Below are 22,023 nucleotides of genomic sequence, written 5' to 3' on the forward strand. Positions count from 1 at the left end.
CGTTGCGGAGAATAAAACGCTTTCTTGGGTTTCAGCACTGGACAGCGATCTATCCAAGGCACGTTCACTGCAGTCCACACAGAGGCGGATTACCATCCTTCTCATTAGCGGATAACGAACATGGCTTGCGAGCTGTTTCTTTTTTCTTCATGTTCATTTCTGAATTTAATTCAGTTTCACATCCCTCCTTTTTTGCAGCTGGAAGAATGAAGGAGAAGAGGAGCAGATTTAGGCGGTAGTTCTCTCAGACACTTCCAACTGTTACTCTTTTGGGTAAGGAGGGATCACTAAGGAGACAGGAAATGATTAAGACCGGGTCACGCTCTACCTCCACTGTGCCACCTGAGCCAGTGGAGATCATCCGGAGTAAAGTGAGCTCACGCCGTGTGCGCCTGAACGTCGGTGGTCTCCTACATGAGGTACTGTGGAGGACGCTGGATCGGCTGCCACGCACACGCCTTGGCAAGCTGCGAGACTGTAACACACATGAGGCCATCATGGAGGTGTGTGATGACTACAGCCTGGAGGAGAATGAATACTTCTTTGACAGGCATCCAGGTGCATTCACGTCTATTCTGAACTTCTACCGCACAGGGAAACTGCACATGATGGAGGAGATGTGTGCACTCTCATTCAGCCAGGAACTTGACTTCTGGGGTATTGATGAGATCTACTTGGAGTCATGTTGCCAAGCACGTTATCACCAGAAGAAGGAGCAGATGAATGAGGAGCTGAAACGTGAAGCTGAGACAATGCGTGAACGTGAGGGTGAGGAGTTTGACAACACATGCTGCACAGAGAAGCGCAAGAAACTTTGGGATCTCTTGGAGAAACCTAACTCTTCTCTCGCAGCAAAGGTATGTGCTGGTGTGGATTTGTCTATGTGGTCTCAATTTGTTCCATGTTTTAGCTGTAAAATGTAGCGGGTTGAGGAAGCTGATGTGCTGCTTGTTGTTTTCTTTCAAGCTGATATTTATTTAGCCCAGGGATTCTCAGCTCCAGTTCAGACACAAAGTGCTACACAGTTTCAAGTTCTGCTTGCACCTACAACCTAAATCTAGTTGATCAACAGCTTGCTTATTATCTGGTGAGCTGTATCAAGTGTTTTCACACAGGGAATATGTGAGAATATACTGTATGTGGGTCATAAGAAGCTGAGAATCTTGGGTTTAGCTAGATTTAGGCTCAGTAGACAATATCATTCATCACCTGAGATTATTGGGGGAAAGCACTATGAATTTGGCCAGAGTCCTGTTGAGTATAGTCAATATCCTTTACTCTTATGTGTGTTCTAAGTAAGTGTTATCATATCATTTTCCACATCAAGCTCATTGCCAAATGGCATGCTGATGAATTCAAAGTAACGTGCCAGAGTATCCCTGAGTGGCCTCTGGAGTCAATCTAATGGAGCTCCAGAAGTGTTCATAGCACTTGCACCACCAAAAGAGATGAGTTTGCTATTGTCAGACAGTACATTCACTTAACGCATTAATGTTTTTAAACTCTTCATTTTTATGAGCTCCTGACAGTGAGTTGAAAATGGAGTAGACACCTGACATTCCTGCAGTCCTGTGATCATGCATTATAAAGTACTGTAGTATCTGCATTACATGATAGTGTTTGATAGTCATTTTTTAATATGGGAAAGATGTGAAAAAAAGATGCTTCTTACTGTAGTAATGCTTTTACTACAAGTGCATAATGCAGGACAACTGTGATGATTTAATAGTGTACTGGAAATGATAGTCAAGTGTAATTAGCAGTACACACTCATGGCAAGTGCTAGCCAGTGAGTAGCACACATGCATCACTTTGCAATTAGCTTAAAAGGGCAATTCGTTTTAAAGCCAATCAGCAAATCTTAGTGTTAGACTATTGCTCTTAAGAACAGTATAATATGGGGAACTGCTGACAGAAGGAGTGGAAGACAAAATGCATGGTTCTTGCTATTACATTTACTTCTGCTGAAGCGCTGAAGTGTTTAAACTGTGTATTTCAGCACAAGACTGCTTTGTTAGCTGAAGAAGTGTCTCTAATCACAGTTCAAGTTGAAGAATATTCTGCTCATACTTATAAGTGGAGTCTTTGGTATGCGAACTAGAGGGCATCTTGTGCTGTGAGCTGTGAGGGTTTTTTCAGCACTCAGGCACATACTTCTCTCAAGTGTTTGTCTCTCAGACAGTTTCCTGGACAGTCTAAGGAACAGAGGAGGAGTTAAAAGAGACTTATTATGTCTGGTGCTTGCTTTTTTGCCCACAACATTAACATTTAACCTGTTTATACCCTGACATCTTTTCTAAAACAAAGACATTAAGCAGTAAATCATTTCAAAGTTTTATGTAGACAGTCAGATTGGGAATGTCAATGCTAAACAAAATACATTGACATTAGGGTGCATCAGTTGCCCTCACTTTCATAAAATCTGATGCATTTTTGTTTGGGTGTTCCTTTTCACCAATAAAGACATCCTGTAAAATTTTTTGACCATATTCAAAAGCCTAATGGTGGCACCATGAGGTTCATTTTTTTGCCAAAAAACGCTTATTTTATGTTTTCGCGTAAGGTTTGAATCACAATGTTGGACTCCATTTATTGATTTCTTGTGACCCAGAGATCATGTTAAGAACCTTTGCAAGGGATTGAGAAGCATTAATGTGATTCATAATACATTTGTATTGTTTAAAAGTAGTTGATCAATGATTCAGTGAACAGCTAAAACTCAAACTGTGCTTGATAATATATTTAGAATATGTACTAAAAATGTGTATCTAAGACATTTGGTATACTCTATAAGGTGCCATAATGTTTCATGAAAAGTGATTGAAATTGTCATAAAAGTCATAAAATAGCAGCTTTTTCCATAACTTTGAGCTCCTGGTGCCACCATTAAACTTTTGAATTTTGTCAAAATATTTCACCCAGTGTGTTTTCTTACCAAAAGGAACATAAAAACAAAAATGCATCATGATTGGAGGAACTTTTCATTTTCAGGGGGCAACTGATGCACCCTAATTGACATCATTTAAGTGTTGCATCTGGGTCATCCAGTAATTGTCTGAAGATTTATATACTGTATTTACAAGGCTAAATTGGGTCCCTTTTCAAACTATTTCAGAAGCTTGGTAGATATTTTACTCTATAGTGCTTGTGTATATAAATCGATGTTATCAATGTTTAAAATTCTAGACCATCTCTAACTGCATCAATAAACTTGATACTATCCATGTTTCTACATTAATGGTCTATGCCATCAAACAAGCCGGTCCAAGCAAATCTTGTGTGACAAATGTGATCCTGCTGGATATTCTCACCTCCATTTGCTATCATACTCCAGAGTGAAACATGACTTCTATGGGATCCTCTTGGCACCTCGCTTTCTCATAGCAAATGAGTACAAGGCATAAAGCACACAAAGCAGATTTCACTGGATAGAAAACAATAATTGCACAGATATCATAGTAAAAAAAATGCATGAAATGAACTTATTTGGTGCCTTTGTTTACTTTAACAGAAAATTACTTTAACCCTATCCATATTGCTGTATATCTAAAGCTCTGGTTTATTTTTTCAAGGTACAAATCCATATAACTGATTAAACAGAATTACAGTGCAAGTATGTCTGTGTCTATGCATGTGAAAGAGAGAAGGTGAGAGCTTGGTGCCAGAGTGATGCCATTGATTTCAATGCTTATGTTGACAAACAAGCCCTGGTCTCATGCTCGCCTGTCAGCATAGTGGACATGGAGCAATAAAAGTGTCAGCAGCAGGTTTAATAGCACCAGAACCACAGCTTGCTTGTTCCCCTGTGCTTAATTGCAGGCCAGCAAGACTGAAACTGCTCTTTGCCCCATGCACAGATTCCTCTGCATTCATTTTTCACTGGAGATGAATATTTAATGGTACATTAATTAAGCTTGACTTTGCGCCGAGGCCAGGGAAGGTGCAATATGGACTATCCATAACCCTCACTGTCAACCTTTTGGCATTATTGTAGAGTTATCACCTCCCAAAAATACATACAGGAGACAATTCTTTACGGGTGTGATTTTTCACCATCAAAAAGGTGATATGAGCCCTGTGCTTTGGAGCATATTATTTCCAATTTACACCAATTTCTGCGAATACAGGGCATCTTATTCAGTGATGCAGAAAGAAACTTATCTCAAACATATGTGAGATTATTTATGCATATAATATGAATGGGTTGATGTATAATGTGTAGTATGCCTGTGTTCTGAGCAACGCTGGAAAGCACACAGTGAATGAGCACTGTAAAGTCATATTTTAACTGCTGTGCTTCAGTGGTTGACAGTCATTTATATGGGATGTAACCCCACATAAGGCAGGACTTTTGATTGCATGTCCAAAACTGAGTCCAACACCAGACACTGCATGTGGATGGTGTGCATATGTACAGAGAATATAAGAAGTAAAAAGGTCAGGACAGTCCCATGGATGATCCTTTTGTATCTTAAATATCGTGAACTGAGACCCAACAAAAACATGAAAGGTCATATTTATTCCAATTCCAAGGTTTTTGTGGATTATAAATGATTTCTCTCTCTCTCTCTCTCTCACACACACACACACACACACACACACACACACACACCTGTAAAAACCGACACAAACAGATATGACTCAGCAGGAACACTTATTTTGTTTAGAAATGTGTCCATTAAAGGTTTTGATTTCACCCACAGTCAACTCTTTCATAGTTTTTAAAACCAAGTGCCATCTTATCCCACAGACGACCTACACTTTTCCACTCATGGACTGGTAGAAGACGGGCTCACTCTGTCCTCTAAAAGTCAAATACTGGAACCTAAAACCACTGCAATGCTCACTTGAGGAAAAGAAGCATTTACAGACTCAATGAAAGCTGATTCTTTGAGTTATGCACCTCGCCTTGGTACATTAATAGAAATTAGATTTCAGATTTGGACATTTGATATTTGAAAACTGAGCAGAGTTTGAAAAACTCAGTGCCCTTTTCCATTAAACAATGAATTATGCTTCAGTATAGAAAAATGTGGAGCTCAAAATATTGAAAACTTACATCCTGACTCCAAACATTACTAGTGTTATTGGGGAAGCTTCTATGTGTAATATAGATATTTAGGCACTGCCTAAAAGTGGAGCTCATGATAAGTGTTTGAGCAAAGTATTTACAAGGGCACAAAATCAACCTGAATAGAATAGTAATATTATAGCATACAGTATCTTGCAAAAGTATTCATCCCCCTTTGTGTTTGTACTGTTTTGTCACATTACAAGCTGGAATTAAAATAGATTTTTGGAGGGTTAGCACCATTTGATTTACACAACATGCCTACCACTTTAAAGGTGCCAATTGTTGTTTTATTGTGACACAAAAAATAATTAAGATAAAAAACCAGAAATCTGTAGTGTGCATAGGTATTCATCCCCCCAAATTCAATACTTTGTAGATTCACCTTTTGCTGCGGTTACAGCTGCAAGTCTCTTGGGGGTATGTCTCTAGATTAGATTAGATTAGATTAGATTAGATTAGATTAGATTAGATTAGATTAGATTAGATTAGATTAGATTAGATTAGATTAGATTAGATTAGATTAGATTAGATTAGATAAAACTTTATTGCTGCCTTTGGGCGGGTTCCCTCAGGGAAATTAAGTTTGTGTGTTAACTTAACACATCTAGCCACTGGGATTTTTGCCCATTCCTCCAGGTAAAACTGATCCAACTCCTTCAAGTTAGATGGGTTGCATTGGTGTACAGCAATCTTCAAGTTATGCCACAGGTTCTCAATTGGATTGAGGTCTGGGCTTTGATTAGGCCGTTCCAAGACATTTAAATGTTTCCCTTTAAATCACTCCAGTGTAGCTTTAGCAGTATATTTAGGGTCATTGTCCTGCTGGAATGTGAACCTTTGTCCCAGTCTCAAATCTCTGGCTGACTCAAACAGTTTTTCCTCCAGAATTGCCCTGTATTTAGTGCCATCCATCTTTCCTTCAGTCCTGACCAGTTTTCCTGTCCCTGCAGATGAAAAATATCCCCACATCATGATGGTGCCACCACCATGCTTCACTGTAGGAATGGTGTTCTCAGGGTGTTGGGTTTGTGCCACACATGGCATTTCCCATGATGGCTAAGTTCAATTTTAGTCTCATTTGACCAGAGAATCTTCTTCCATGTTTTTGGGGAGTCTGCCACATGCTGTTAGGCAAACTGCAAACGTGTTTTCTTATGCAGTGACTTTTTTCTGGCCACTCTTCCATAAAGCCCCGGTCTGTGGAGTGTATGGCTTAAAGTGGTCCTATGGACAGATGCTCCCATCTCCGCTGTGGAGCTTTGCAGCTCCTTCAGTGTTATCTTTGGTGTCTTTGTTGCATTTCTGATTAATGCCCTCCTTGCCCAGTCTGTGAGTTTTGGTGGGCGGCCTTCTCTTGTCAGGTTTGTAGTGGTGCCATATTCTTTCCATTTTCCTATAATGGATTTAATGGAGCTCCGTGGGATATTCAAAGTTTGGGATTTTTTTTATAACACAACCCTGATCTATACTTCTCCACAACTTTGTCTCTGACCTGTTTGGAGGCTCCTTGGTTTTCATGTTTCTTGCTTAGTAATGTTGCAGAGTCAGGGTCCTTCCAGAACAGGTTGATTTATCCAGACATCATGTGACAGATCATGTGACACTTTGATTGCACACAGGTGGATCTTAATCAACTAATTATGTGACTTATGAAGTGAACTGTTTGGACCAGCTCTTATTTAGGGGGTTCATATGAAAGGGGGTGAATACCTATACATACTCCAGATTTCTTTTTTTTTCATCTTAATTATTGTTTGTGTCACAATAAGACAACAATTTGCACCTTTAAAGTGGTAGACATGGTGTGTAAATCAAATGGTTCTAACCCCCCAAAAAATCCATTTTAATTCCAGCTTGTAATGTAACAAACCAGGACAAACACCAAGGGGATTAATACTTTTGCAAGACACTGTATGAACCGTTGAATTGTGTAGTGCGTTTCGTGTCAAAAAACTGCTGCCTTGTGACAGTGAAACCAATAATGAGATACGCATCACAGTTACGAACACATTTATTCCTTTCTTTGATACCGCATGCCATGTGCCAGAAACGACACCACAACATTGATTATGGTGTGACTCTGCTGGGTGCCTGGTGGACAGCAGTGACCCAGCGTTTTCACTTTTTATCATTACTATATAGTTATGATTGAATATCAAACTTGGTATGTCAAACAGTTGTCTGGTTACATCTGTCTCGTCCACCTGCTTTTGGAGTTCAGAGCGCGCAGCCGCAGATTGCAAAGTGGACACACACCATTCGGACTAATTAGTATGCACCTGTTCCTGATTAGAGCTCAGTCACAGCACATACATACAAGGAGTCTCAGTAACACACAGACTTTGCGAAAGCCTTGTATTTGGTATCGCTTTTCTGGTTTGGACCCTGCTTGTGGTTTTGGACTGTGAGTATTTGTATTACCTCTGATATCCAGTCTGTGCTTCACTCGACCACTGCCTGTTTTTCAAATCTGCCTTTGTCTATGTTTTGGATCTGTTTGCTAGCGTACTTTCAGTAAAACTCTTCCTGTGATTACATCCATCTGTCACACTTACATGACAGAAACTATCAATTATCCAACAAGCTAGTGGACTAATAAAACTTGTAACTAATTTTATATGAAACTTTTGTGAATATTTTCTGTAAAATGTGTTAGTAAATAATCCCACATTATTTTTTAAAAAGCGAATTAAAAATAAGCGCTAGATAAAAGCCCATCTATCTTATATAAATAAAGATACAAATTTCGTTGTCCAGTGGCCAAGTGTTTATGAAATACGTTGCCTTGCACTTACAGGGTTCCCTGTGGTGGTACACATTTTTATGTATGTACATATGTACGTACGTCGTGCAGTCAAGCCATCAAAAAATCAGGTCAATGCATTACCATATTCTCTTAAGTATGGGGCTCCACTCCAAGGACTCGGCTATTAATCCCTTATACTCTCAAGACCCATTGGTAGGTCTAGACTTCTCCACAATTCTTATAACACAAATTTCCTATTTGTTTCACTGTAGTTACTGAATAATTTATAATAATTACTGAGAATCTGTATTAAAGGTAGACTGCCTTTCAGATTTTTCAAGTTTAGGTCATAAAAAGAATTTTCCTTGACACCCAACGATTTTTGTTAAGTGAACCGAAAGCTACTGAACCCGAATCATATGCCTCAAAATTTATCACCTTTTTTGTTTTTAATAACAATTAATGAATTTAGGGGCACGTGCCTCTAAATTCTCTGCCATTCCTGTCTGCTTCGACATGACTCATTTTAAAAAACTACATCATATATCACATGGTGGGCTTTTCCCATTTTGTACAAAGCATTGAGGGATAGAAATTTGAAACAGAAGAGCAAAATGGTGGACGTGAGTGTGCAAGAGAAACGTGGAAGACTGACTACAGTAATGGAAAGTGAGAAGAAAAGACGTTATGTTGATAAAGAAAGGAAACACAGGACCAAACTAATAAATATTGGTGGTCAGCGAGCACCTCGGTGTGATCAGCTGTTCATTTAGTGACAAAATAATGTAACTGTGTCAGTGCACGGTCAAAGGTAAACCTGTGCATGAGCACACGGACTTCCTCTGTCTGCTTGACTTTGCGAAGCAAGCGATTTCATGCACATTACTTGCTCGGGAATCCCCTCAAATTAAATAACTTCCCAGCCACAGAATGGCCTGATATTTTGTGAGATACAATGGTGCTTGAAAGTTTGTGAACCCTTTAGAATTTTCTACATTTCTGCATAAATATGACCTAAAACATCATCAGATTTTCACACAAGTCCTAAAAGTAGATAAAGAGAACCCAGTTAAACAAATGAGACAAAAATATTATACTTGGTCATTTATTTATTGAGGAAAATGATCCAATATTACATGTCTGTGAGTGGCAAAAGTATGTGAAGCTTTGCTTTCAGTATCTGGTGTGACCCCCTTGTGCAGCAATAACTGCAACTAAACGTTTCCGGTAACTGTTGATCAGTGCTGCACACCGGCTTGGAGGAATTTTAGCCCATTCCTCCATACAGAACAGCTTCAACTCTGGGATGTTGGTGGGTTTCCTCACATGAACTGCTCGCTTCAGGTCCTTCCACAACATTTCGATTGGATTAAGGTCAGGACTTTGACTTGGCCATTCCAAAACATTAACTTTATTCTTCTTTAACCATTCTTTGGTAGAATGGCTTGTGTGCTTAGGGTCGTTGTCTTGCTGCATGACCCACCTTCTCTTGAGATTCAGTTCATGGACAGATGTCCTGACATTTTCCTTTAGAATTCGCTGGTATAATTCAGTGATGGCAAGCTGTCCTGGCCCAGATGCAGCAAAACAGGCCCAAACCATGATACTACCACCACCATGTTTCACAGATGGGATAAGGGTCTTATGCTGGAATGCAGTGTTTTCCTTTCTCCAAACATAATGCTTCTCATTTAAACCAAAAAGTTCTATTTTGGTCTCATCTGTCCACAGAACATTTTTCCAATAGCCTTCTGGCTTGTCCACGTGATCTTTAGCAAACTGCAGATGAGCAGCAATGTTCTTTTTGGAGAGCAGTGGCTTTCTTCTTGCAACCCTGCCATGCGCACCATTGTTGTTCAGTGTTCTCCTGATGGTGTACTCATGAACATTAACATTAGCCAGTGTGAGAGAGGCCTTCAGTTGCTTAGAAGTTACCCTGGGGTCCTTTATGACCTCGCCGACTATTACACGCCTTGCTCTTGGAGTGATCTTTGTTGGTCGACCACTCCTGGGGAGGGTAACAATGGTCTTAAATTTCCTCCATTTGTACACAATCTGTCTGACTGTGGATTGGTGGAGTCCAAACTCTTTAGAGATGGTTTTGTAACCTTTTCCAGCCTGATGAGCATCAACAACGCTTTTTCTGAGGTCCTCAGAAATCTCCTTTGTTCGTGCCATGATATACTTCCACAAACATGTGTTGTGAAGATCAGACTTTGATAGATCCCTGTTCTTTAAATAAAACAGGGTGCCCACTCACACCTGATTGTCATCCCATTGATTGAAAACACCTGACTCTAATTTCACCTTCAAATTAACTGCTAATCCTAGAGGTTCACATCCTTTTGCCACTCACAGATATGTAATATTGGATCATTTTCCTCAATAAATAAATGACCAAGTATAATATTTTTGTCTCATTTGTTTAACTGGGTTCTCTTTATCTACTTTTAGGACTTGTGTGAAAATCTGATGATGTTTTAGGTCATTTTATGCAGAAATATAGAAAATTCTAAAGGGTTCACAAACTTTCAAGCACCACTGTATTACAGAAATAAACATATATCACAATGACCAAATTTCAGAGGGAACTAAATTTCACCAATTTTATGAAATCAAAAGGCCGTCTTGCTTTAAGATGAAGTACATATTAAGCTGAGAGTTTAAAGTACATATTCTGGACCAATTTCGTTTTTTTTTTTTATATGAAAGTATGTCCCTTTACACACTCATCCAGAAGGGTAATTTTGCACAAGGCCATCTGTCTACAGCAGAAAAAAATAAAATAACAAAACGCGTCTGGAAAAATCCCAAGGGAGTCTGGAGCCAGATTCGTGACGTCACCTGCGGAAGCGCTAGCAGGCTGCGAGAACTTGCACAGTTTCAGTGCACAGCCTGTATAGATGAAGCACTCCCATTTCTCTCTCATTGTCCAGTCTTTTGGAAAACGATGAGTACTAATCCCATCAAGATTAGTGTTGCTACACCCTCCTACGATACATCTGTTAACCATTTTAATAATTACGTGATAACGTTGAAGAAATTTGCAGAAAACCACCAGGTCATTTTCTCATAAACAAACCAGCACTGACGTAGGATTCAGAGGGAGGCGTCCCGCACGTGACGTCACGAAAATCAATGTTTGCCGGGAAATCCAAATGCCAAGTTTTTTCAGAGGCGGATCAATTCGCCTCAAGTGGCTTGATTTCAACTGAATTTTTCTGGTATTGCGCAAGGTAAAAAAATTGCACAAAATGCAAAATGTGACAGATATTTGACCAAAGTTTAATATAAAATAGGAGAATTACATTGATCTTGCTCCTGAATTTACCCGTGATATGCACTTTAAGGGATTAAGCAGAGCTGGACTGAGAAGGAAAAGGCCATAATCAGTAGCTTGAAGTCTGGAGCGCATCAAATACACACAAACACACAGATACTCACATACTTGAAAGATTAACAGATGGCATTACATGGGTGAGGCAGTTTAAAAGATTGGTGAGAGGAATAATTGTGTGTGTGTGTGTGTGTGTGTGTGTGTGTGTGTGTGTGTGTGTGTGTGTGTGTGTGTGTGTGTGTGAGAGAGAGAGAAAGAGAGAGAGAGAGAGAGAGAGAGAGAGAGAGTTCTTACCACATGCACACTGTAAATCTATAGGACAGCCTGTCTACCGCCCCACTAATTCATTCTCCATATATCACCTTATGGAAAGACATGAAGACACAAAGTCAGCAGAGAGAGTTCATTTCCTTTCTCTTCCAGACATTTACCCAAAACATGAACACTCAGAGATTATGCTGTTTGTGTCGTAGTGTAATATGTGACCCACACATATAGTGCATCATTTTAGTGATGGGTTGCTTTATTTTGGTTAATATTCACGATCAGATATGATTCCCACATCCGGCAACAGCAAGGCTCCTCTAACAGGCTTTCTAATGATCCATCTTAATCCTCTGAACTTGTGTGGAAGAAGGCTATTTTTATCTCACCCCATAAATTTGGAACACAATACCAGACAAGATCAGCATGGAAAGACGAGGCATAGTTTTCACCAACAAACAAATTAGTATTGCTAAAGACTGACATCTGTTAGATCAATGACTGGCGTCCCATAGTTACAGATGGGCAATGAGCAGGTTAACAAACCTAACAATGCACAAGAACTGCTACTCAGTAGTGTGAACTGCTGCATCAGCTGGAGTCTACAATTAGGTTTTGATGGTTGATGAAGCAGCTTGTGTTTATTTCACATGCCTTATTAAGTAAGCCCATATACCAATTTTTAAACATGCACAGAGCCAATTACAGTGAAGGATACTTTGTGGTAGATTCCATAAACAATACAGATTGTATGGTTGTGATGTTATGACTTGTGATGGCTTATTGCTTTAGCTTCAAATAATACATGAATTGGCTTGTGAGGCACTTTTACAATTACATTTAATATGTTTCATCAATCAGAGTTGACCTGGTGGTGTAGTGGTTAGCACTGTTGCCTCACAGCAAGAAAGTCATGGGTTCGAGCCCAGCGGCTGGCGAGGGCCTTTCTGTGTGGAGTCTGCATGTTCTCCCCGTGTCTGTGTGGGTTTCCTCCAGGTGCTCCGGTTTCCCTCACAGTCCAAAGACATGCAGGTTAGGCTAATTAGTGGCTCTAAATTGACCGTAGGTGTGAATGTGAGTGTGAATGGTTGTTTGTCTCTATGTGTCAGCACTGCGATGACCTGGCGACTTGTCCAGGGTGTACCCCACCTCTCACCCATAGTCAGCTGGGATAGGCTCCAGCTTGCCTGCGACCCTGCACAGGATAAGCGGTTACAGATAATGGATGGAGTTGATCTGTGAATATTCAGGTGGTTTTTGGTTTGTGTGGTCTACAGATTACTTTCTTAACTGACAATGGAGCTTGATTACAAAACATTGTGGTTTCTGAGAAGAAGAGCACAGAAGTAAAAAGAGTACAAGCATTTAAGAAATTCTCAACTGGACCATCTTCATCAATTAGCTTTTTACTTTTGCCTCTGACTCTAAACTTTCTAAAACTGATTATTGTTGACGAGTGATTTATGTCGACACCTAAAAGTCAGATTACAATTATTGGTGTTTTGAGAGTCTATGCTGAGAGAGGCAGTTTGGTGCAATTAACACATTTGACTTCCTGCAAGGGTGCTCTACTATTACAATATTAGTTCAGGTTGCCAGGTAGATATAACCTTTATTAGCATTTTGAGTAAAGACACTCCCTCTCTTATGAGATTTTCATCAAATGTGGACATACGTATGTATATGAGGGTGATTCAAATGAAAACTTTTATTTTTATTTTGCATTGTTTACTGCAAATAGGAGTGTGATCATTTTTGTGTATAATCTCCATTTTGTTCAATACTTACAAGTGCTCCAGTACTTAATAAGTTTCCAGATTCCTTTAGAAAATATTCTACTCAATTCTAATTTATGTTGCATTTACGTCACAAGGTTTTCATTTGACTCACTCTCACACGTATACATGGACATAAGTATGTTCAGAGCTGAATAACATGCTGAAATATATTATATGGCAAAATGTTTGTGGACACCTGATCATACAGTATGTGCTTTTTGAACATCCCTTTCCAGATTTAGTCCTCCACTCCTCTGGGAAGGCTTTCCGCTAGATTTTGGAGTGTGGCTGTGAAGATTTGCCCATTTAGCCACAAGAGCATTAGTGAGGTCAGGCACTGATGTTACTGTAGACAAGGAGGTTTGGGGAGCAGTCACCATTCCAGTTCATCCCAAAAGTGTTCAGTAGGGTTGAGGTCAGGACTCTGTGCAGGCCACTCGAGTTCTTCCACTCCAACCTTGACATGCCATGTCTTCATGTACCTCACTTTGGACACAGGGACATTGTCATGCTGGAACAAGTTTGGGCCCCTAGTTCCAGTGAAGGGAAATTCTCAATGCTACAGCATACAAAGACATTCTTTATAATTCTTTGCTTCCAACTTTGTAACAGCAGTTTGGGGAAAGCCCACATACAGGTGTGATGGTCAGGTGTCCACAAACTTTGGGCCATTTAGTGTATTTGAAGACATATCATATAGCTAGTACATTGTTCTGTCAGTTATATTTTGTCTGTAACAGGAGGGATTTATTTCTGTCAGTTAAACAGCAGACATGCAGTACAGTATCTTCCCTGACCTCAGACCATTTCTCTTCGTAATTGAAATAGAGGTTATGTGGAAAGCTTGTAGATGCTTGACAGTGGAAAGTAACTAGCCATTCATTTTAGCATTAAAGACTGCTCCCAGGCCAGCACTTAATGTAGAGAAACATACTGTACAGCAAAGAAATGCCTGATGAGAGAAAAGCCTCTGAACATGGCCCTGTGAGAGGTCAAGCATGATGGTCTCTGGACTTCATTCATTATTTACAATGGAACTGTCAAACATAACTGTAATCATCAGTCAACTGTGGGGAAATAAGGGCGGTAACACTGGAACGGAACAGGAGAGCAAAGGGGCTGCGGTAAGAAAAACTGCAGAAATTAAAAGAAACACAGAGAAAAGAAGAAACAATACAACAACAAACACTATTTTTGTCGCATTTTGAACCACATGTACTCATCTAGTACATTTGTGATTTTTTGATTATACATAACTGTCTCGTGGGTTCACATTGAAAAATACAAAAAAAAAAAATTGCCAAACCAAGCAGGACCAGAAAGGCCAAAGCAATGTACTATATTAACAATCAACAGCAATGAGCATCTGTGGTGACACCTTTGTGTTCATTGCTGTTGATTGTTAATATACATTGCTTTACATTAAAAAGAAAAATACACCCAGTATTGTTGATTAAGTTAGCTAGCTAGTCAGGGAGTCAGAGATGGGAGTAAGTCCCATACATGCAAGTCTCAAGTAAGTCACAAGTCTTAGCCCTCAAGTCTCAAGTAAGTCCAAGTCATCTCTATAGGAGGATCAAGTAAGTCAAGTCCAAGCAGAGCTTAAGTCAAGCAAGTCAAGTCAAGTCACGAGTCAAGTCATTAGTTTTTCAAATGTCTGTATTCACCAAACCAAAACCATCTTTTTTATGCACACTAACGAGTTAATGAATCAGCTGAAAATGAATGAATCTAAAACAGATTTTTATTACTTACACCACATGAAATAATCTCATTACTGTATGTGAAATTAAACAATGTATGATAATACATTAATAATAATATGAAAATCTGTTATCCTGAGTCAGAAGACAACAGTTGTTTTTCCCTCTGTGTGTGTGTGTGTGTGTGTGTGTGTGTGTGTGTGTGTGTGTGTGTGTGTGTGTGTGTGTGTGTGAATGAGTGAAGCACTGTAGCTAAATGTGCACACACTGAAATACTGGATTGCTCATTTTGTGGTCGGGTATCTGTGGCAATTATCACATACTGTATATAAAAAGAAACATAGGAACAGTTGAAGAACAATGTGCTTAATTCAACAAGTGTGTGGGTGTGTGTGTGTGAGAGAGTGTGTGTGTGTGAGATAGAGAGAGAGAGAGAGAGAGAGAGCAATGTGAAAAACAATGTGAGCCTACAGTAACAAAGCATCAGAATATCTTGAGTTGTGAGCCATTACCAGTGGCCATTACACTTGCAAAAAACCAAACTAGTTAAAACCCTTGCACTGAGTTGCGACCGATGGGGTCTCATGATCACACCACCATGGCTAAACACACGTTCAACCGGGGCACTGGATGCAGGGATATGCAACAGTCTTACCACAACCTTGAAGAGAGAAGGAAGGGTGTGCCTGTTCAGTGCCCAGAAGTGGAGACAGTCCTGTCCACTACAAATATCCAGGAAGTGTGTGAGCTGCATATGAGGTGTTGACGCAGAGTCCTTCTTTTGTCTCTTGTTCTGGTAGGATGCAAAGAGGCTTGACTGCGGCTCTGTCGCCTGGGCCTCTTCTATGCGTGGGTTCGTTGGAGTGACTTTCACTGCTTCTTCCAGAATCAAGTCTTGAGCAAAAGCAAAAACAATATCACTCAATCACCAAGTAATATGATAATGTATATACCACAATATTTTTTATATATGGATTAACTTGATATGTATTTACAATAAAGCTGTAACATACCTTTGATCATCTTTGACACCTCCTCCTTAGTGTTGTCAGGGACCAAAACATCATGTATGACCCACATGCTGCCAGACGAAGGATCCAGCATGGCTGCCTTCAGATACAGTGGGTCAGAGAAGGGCAATGGCTGGCAATCAGATGATGAGTTTTCTGCCATCTTCACATTTACGAAAATCCCCTTGAACCTCCTTTGAAGAGATGTCTGTAAGGTTTTGATGAAGGCCCCCAAGTAGCACATAGTGCCTTTTAAGTTTTCCAGATGGTGGTTGAGGGAGAGGACACAGGGGACCACTGCACTTATGGTTACCACTTTTTCACCTTGAGTGAGGTCAGTGGCTTCGACAAAAGGCTCAAGCACATGCACCAACTCTTGGATTTGACTCCATTCTCTTGATGTGAATGCTATCTCTTTGTGGCCAGACTCTTGTAGAATGGCGGTGAGCTTTGTGGCGTCACATTTCAGTACCGCTTTCAACTGCGTAAGTGTTGAGTTCCAACGCGTGACAACAGAGGAAGGGATGCCAGATTGCCCAAACTCTCTCTCAAAAATGTCCTTGAAGGAAGTGCTGCTGTGGAGTAAATTGCTCAGCTTGCAGGCCTTTGCAAGAGCTGCATTAGCTATTTTTGTGTCTTTTAAGCCATCCCCGACAACTAACTGCAACGTGTGGGCAAAACACTGCTGTCTTGTCTGAGATTTATCTTGGAGAAAACCATCCACCCTCTCTTGGTCTTCGACTGGCAAGTCAGTCCACAAGTTGTTGTCCTCAACTCCTTCATCTTCGTCATCCTCTTCATCTCCATGTTGTGGAAAACAAGTGCTGAATGCTTTTCTCATATTTGCAGCATTATCGCATATGATGTGCAATAGCTTCCTTTTGATTTGGTACTCGTCACAAATTTGCTCAAATTCCTCACATATTCTTTCCCCTGTATGGGAACCGCTGAACCTATTACAAGCCAGCAAAGCAGATTTCAGGACTAGTCCACCTTCTCCAATAACCAACCAGTGAGCAGTAACTCCTAGGAAGCCCCGCATTTTCCGATCTGACCATATGTCAACTGTGACTGACAGATTTTCAGCATTTGCAAGACTGTTCTTTAGTTTTGTCTGCTTTTCCAGCACTACATCATCCAGTTTTGAAGTAAGAGTTCTTCGGCTTACAGGGTTGTACCTTGTGTCAACAATAGACATGAAGCGCCGGAAACTTGGGTGTTCTATGATGGACAATGGTAAGTTGCAATCAATAACCAGGTCTGAAAGTATTGAACGTGTGATGGCGTTCTGCTGGGGATGGCTAGAAGTGTAGTGTTGCTTGTTACTTGTGATGAACTGGGAGATTGGTGGCTGACTTGAGTCTGTCGTTGGAGCTGCTTTTGAGCGAAGGTACTCTTCATATCTAAACATTTTGTCAGGATGGAACATAGGAACGTAACACATTGCAGTTCCAATTTACTTAACATCATTAGTTACTGAAGTACCATACAGTCGTTACTCGTTACATTTGAGCAGTGTGTGAAATCCTCTGGGTTTGCTGATAAAACGAAATCATTTGTCTGAACAAGAAGTGCGCAACTGCGTGCTGGGCTGTTTTTTTTTTTTTCACCCTGAAAGAGCTCGCAGGTTTCCAACTGGAGAAATGCAAGCGCGCGTGTGCACGCCAGTGCTCCCTGTGCAAAGGACTACATTCATGACTAGCCAGTTTTGGTGTTTAAGCTCAGGGATGCAAATCAAAGTCCAACCGTCTCTGTGCAAATGCATCGTTCAAATTTTGTTTGCAGTTGTTTTTCTTCCCCTCTTGTCCTTACGTTATGTTAAATTTAATCTCGTGCCTCAACTAGCTCTTTCTTTGACCATACGTGTTTACATTAATGAGCTTAATCACCAAACTGCCAAATTTTAATATTAGCTAAAAAACACAAAGTAGTAGACTAAATAGTTGCAAACAGCGCTAACGTTAGTGCTAACTAAGTTAGCTGTAACACCAGAACATTGTTTTCAGACGCTGCTAGCACTAACCGTTAGTCATAACGTTAGCACTGCTTGCAGCTATTTCGCATTCTACGGTACGTTTTGTTTTTTTAGCTAATATTAAAATATTAACGTATCAAGCCACTATAGCCTAGTAGTCTCTGTTGTAGAAGTCTCAGATGTTAGCAGCCAAGCAGCAAAAGTCACATCGTTACTCACCTTTCTCTATGAGCTGTCCTGAAATGTCTGATGAAATTTGATGTAGTGCTTGCAGTATCAGAAACTTTAGCATCGCAGATGTTGCATGTCGCTCCTCTTTTATTTTGTGTTGTCCAATAGTCTTTGAATCCATAATGTATAATTTTCGGGATGGTGTTGGTCGAAGAGCTCGCCATCTCTCCATCTGATCGCTCATGCCTGCACGTTGCGTTGGGAGGAAGTGGGGTTGCCAGGTTTGCTGATATGCAGCAGGCCAGGAACACCCGCGCACAATTAAGCAATATCGATCTAATAATTTATTTGTTTTGTTTTTTTTAACAAGGCATGTTTTAACCAGACAGGTTTTTGTAATGTGACTTGTCAAGTCACATGACAAAAGTCAAGTCAAGTCGCAGGTCAGGAAAAGCAAGTCAAAGTCAAGTCAAGTCTTTTCTTAATATTGATCAAGTAAGTCACAAGTCACAAATCTGGCGACTCGAGTCGGACTCGAGTCAAGTCATGGACTCGAGTCCCCCCATCTCTGCAGGGAGTACTGTAATCATCTACAATTACACTCAACATAGTCCTTAATATTTCATTTTAAACCACTTAAATGTATATTTGTGGAATAACAAATTATTGAATATGTCCTTTCTAAATGCCCAATAATCATGTCTACTCTTTTACCTTCATTAAAATTGTCAGGATCTTTCAAAATCCAAACATGTGAATAATTAGGAATATCCTTGTGTCCCCCTGATCTCTTAAATAGCCTAATACTACAATGAGCTAAGCTAAATTCTAATAAACCAGCACGCATTTAACGCAGGTAACTATGAATAGGATTTCAGTGTCCGAGTTTATCTAACTACCTCAATATCTAACTAGCCATAGTTAGCTGAACAAGCAGCTTCTGCAGGTTGTACAGCTTAGATTTGTTTAAAGCCATAACGCTCATATAGTAGCATTATTAATTGAGCTAAAATGGTCACACCTCAGATACATTCTTTATAAAAGTACTGAAAAATCTCTGTAGTATCTTTAAAAGCAACTCAACAGATGCAATCACATAGTGACATCATTGTTAACCAGCACTCTTTTTCTTTTTTCTTCATGCATTTTTCATGCTACACAAAACAGAAGACCTGGAATCAAAGACCAAGTGTAGCAGAGCATATGCAGAACTTATCAACCATCCAATATGCCCTGAAGAGGTTGATTTGTATTGAACATTCACTAGCTCTCCCAAACCAATAACAGCACTTAACAGGAAGGTAGCCTGGGGCACTGGGCTCGCAGAATGCACCAGCATTAAATCTGAATCACTGCAGTGACCAAGACTTCCACTGCTATCTTCTGATGAATCAGTGTTCTAAACACACACAGGATTAATCAGATTTTCATCAGCTCATGTCACTGGAACAACAGGAAAGCAGAGGCATTACTAATAGACACCTCAACAGGGTAAAATTAAGAGCGATCTTTTAATATGCATCCTACTGTGTTGTGTTCTGGGACACCTGGCTCTATATGAAAAGACTTCATTTAACTACTTTATTAAGATTTTCACACTTACCGTGTAATATTTTCTCTCTCTATATATATATATATATATATTACACGGTGGGGCGGCACGGTGGTGTAGTGGTTAGTGCTGTCGCCTCACAGCAAGAAGGCCCGGGTTCGAGTCCCATGGCCGGCGAGGGCCTTTCTGTGTGGAGTTTGCATGTTCTCCCCGTGTCCGCATGGGTTTCCTCCGGGTGCTCCGGTTTCCCCCACAGTCCAAAGACATGCAGGTTAGGTTAACTGGTGACTCTAAATTGACCGTAGGTGTGAGTGTGAATGGTTGTCTGTGTCTATCGCTACGTTCACACTGCAAGGCTTAATGCTCAATTCCGATTTTTTTGTGAAATCCGATTTTTTTGTGAGGTCGTTCACATTAACAAATATATGCGACTTGTATGTGATCCTCAGTATGAACGAAAAGCGACCTAAAAGTGTTCCACATGCGCATTGCAGGATACGACGACGTCACACGCAGTGAGCATGGCCAGTGTTTACGGAAGTAAAACCGCCCGGTTGCGGTATGACCCATCCAATCTAGCTTGAATAGCTGCATCCCCCCAAATGGAAATCAGCTCCCTAACCTCTGCGTCCTTCCATTGAGAAGATTCAGAACCTTCACAGCCCGAAGCGTCCCTCGCACTGATGTCATGCGCAGGGGTGCAGATACGTTTTTTGAACTGGGGGGGACAAAAAACTGAGGGGGACAAAGCTGCCAGCAAACCAACCCCAACCCCGATATGCCTGTCAAACTTGTTGTGGGTTACCATAGCAACCAAGCTCGAGCTCGCAACCTGTGCAGTCTGCGCAGCTCAACCAACCGAATATCAGTCTTTGTTTTGTTTTATGTGAGTTGTTGCAACTATGTATACACTGCTGTGCACCTCAATAAACCGAATGGTAATTAGTCTTTTGATTTTTCCGTGAGGTTTGCCTTATGCAAAGAAAGACAGCATAGACATTTTTTCCTCCCTACACTGTAAAAAAAATCTTGTCAAATTTACAGTGAAAAACTGGCAGCTGTGGTTGCCATTTTTTCACCGTAAAAAATACAGTGACAGTGTATATGGCTTTACGGTAAGGTATATCAACACTTGTAAAAACAACAGTTTGAAAATGTTCAATTTTACAAGTATTCAATGTATAATAATCAATACATAACTGTTAATTTTACGGATATTCATTGTACAATAAACAACGATGGTTACAAGCAATGATCTACTAGACAGATATACTTTTTTTTTAGAATTTTTTTACCTTTATTGGATAGGACAGTGCAGAGACAGGAAATGAGCTGGAGAGAGAGACGGGGAGGGATCTGGAAATGACCTCAGGTCAGAATCGAACCCGGGTCCCCGGATTCATGGCATGACGCCTTAGTCAACTGAGCCACAACGATGGGCATGTTTTTATTTTTTTAACAGGGCAATGATGTAATTTTAACTATCACATTCTGTTTTAGTATTACAGTTTGTCTGTGTTTAAACTACAACAATTTGTAAATTCTACAAAAAAATATGATCAATTCAACATATTCTTACTGTTAAATTAACAGTGGTATTTGGTGAGGAGTTTTACAGTATATTGATGTAAATTACACACTGCTTCATTGTTTTTGTATTTACAGTTTTTTTATGTCATGATTTTACATAAATTCACTGTTAATTCTACGGACATTTTTTACAGTGTATAAGTGGGAGGGACCGAACGTAGTGAATTTAAATCTGGGTGGGACGAATCCCACCCGTCCCCCCCTCTATCTGCGCCTGTGATTATGCGCCATGTTGTTGTAACTTTTTCTGAGAGACCCACCGCCTACTTCAGCGCAGAATAGTGACGTTTGTGGCTTGTTGATGACGTGTAAGTCGAATGAATGCGACCTGGCGGTTCAGACTGAAGTCGCATATGAAAAGAGCGGATAGGAATCGGAATTAGGACCACATATCCAAACGGCCTGGGTCGGATTTGAAAAAATCGGATCTGTGTCGTTCATATTGTCAATAAAAGATCGGATACAGGTCACATATGGGCGAAAAGATCGGATTTGAGTCACTTCAGCCTGCAGTGTGAACGTAGCCTATGTGTCAGCCCTGTGATGACCTGGCGGCTTGTCCAGGGTGTACCCCGCCTTTCGCCCGTAGTCAGCTGGGATAGGCTCCAGCTTGCCTGCGACCCTGTAGAACAGGATAAAGCGGCTAGAGATAATGAGATGAGATGAGAAATTACACGGTCGTTTGAAGATATGAAGTTTATCTTCAAGTGGTGAACATATTCACGAGTGAGCGAGAATAGTTCCACCATTGATGAAACAATGTATCTTGTGACATCAAAAAAAAAGGATATGGTGTGAGTCAGTCGTGGTATATCCTGGATAT

The 22,023-nt window shown here is 40.3% G+C and overlaps 1 protein-coding gene across 1 annotated transcript in view; it reads left to right on the forward strand.

The window, feature by feature from the left end:
- Positions 1-302: 302 nt before the first annotated feature.
- The window catches only part of LOC132885172 (potassium voltage-gated channel subfamily B member 1-like), a 94,561-nt gene continuing 72,840 nt past the window's right edge, over positions 303-22,023 (forward strand). Inside the window, exon 1 of the mRNA XM_060919527.1 lies at positions 303-857. Coding sequence (XP_060775510.1) covers positions 303-857 — 555 coding nt within the window. The remainder of the gene's footprint in view (positions 858-22,023) is intronic.

The sequence above is a fragment of the Neoarius graeffei genome, chromosome 4 (genome assembly GCF_027579695.1).
Source record: "Neoarius graeffei isolate fNeoGra1 chromosome 4, fNeoGra1.pri, whole genome shotgun sequence".
Classification (NCBI taxonomy): Eukaryota; Metazoa; Chordata; class Actinopteri; order Siluriformes; family Ariidae; genus Neoarius; species Neoarius graeffei.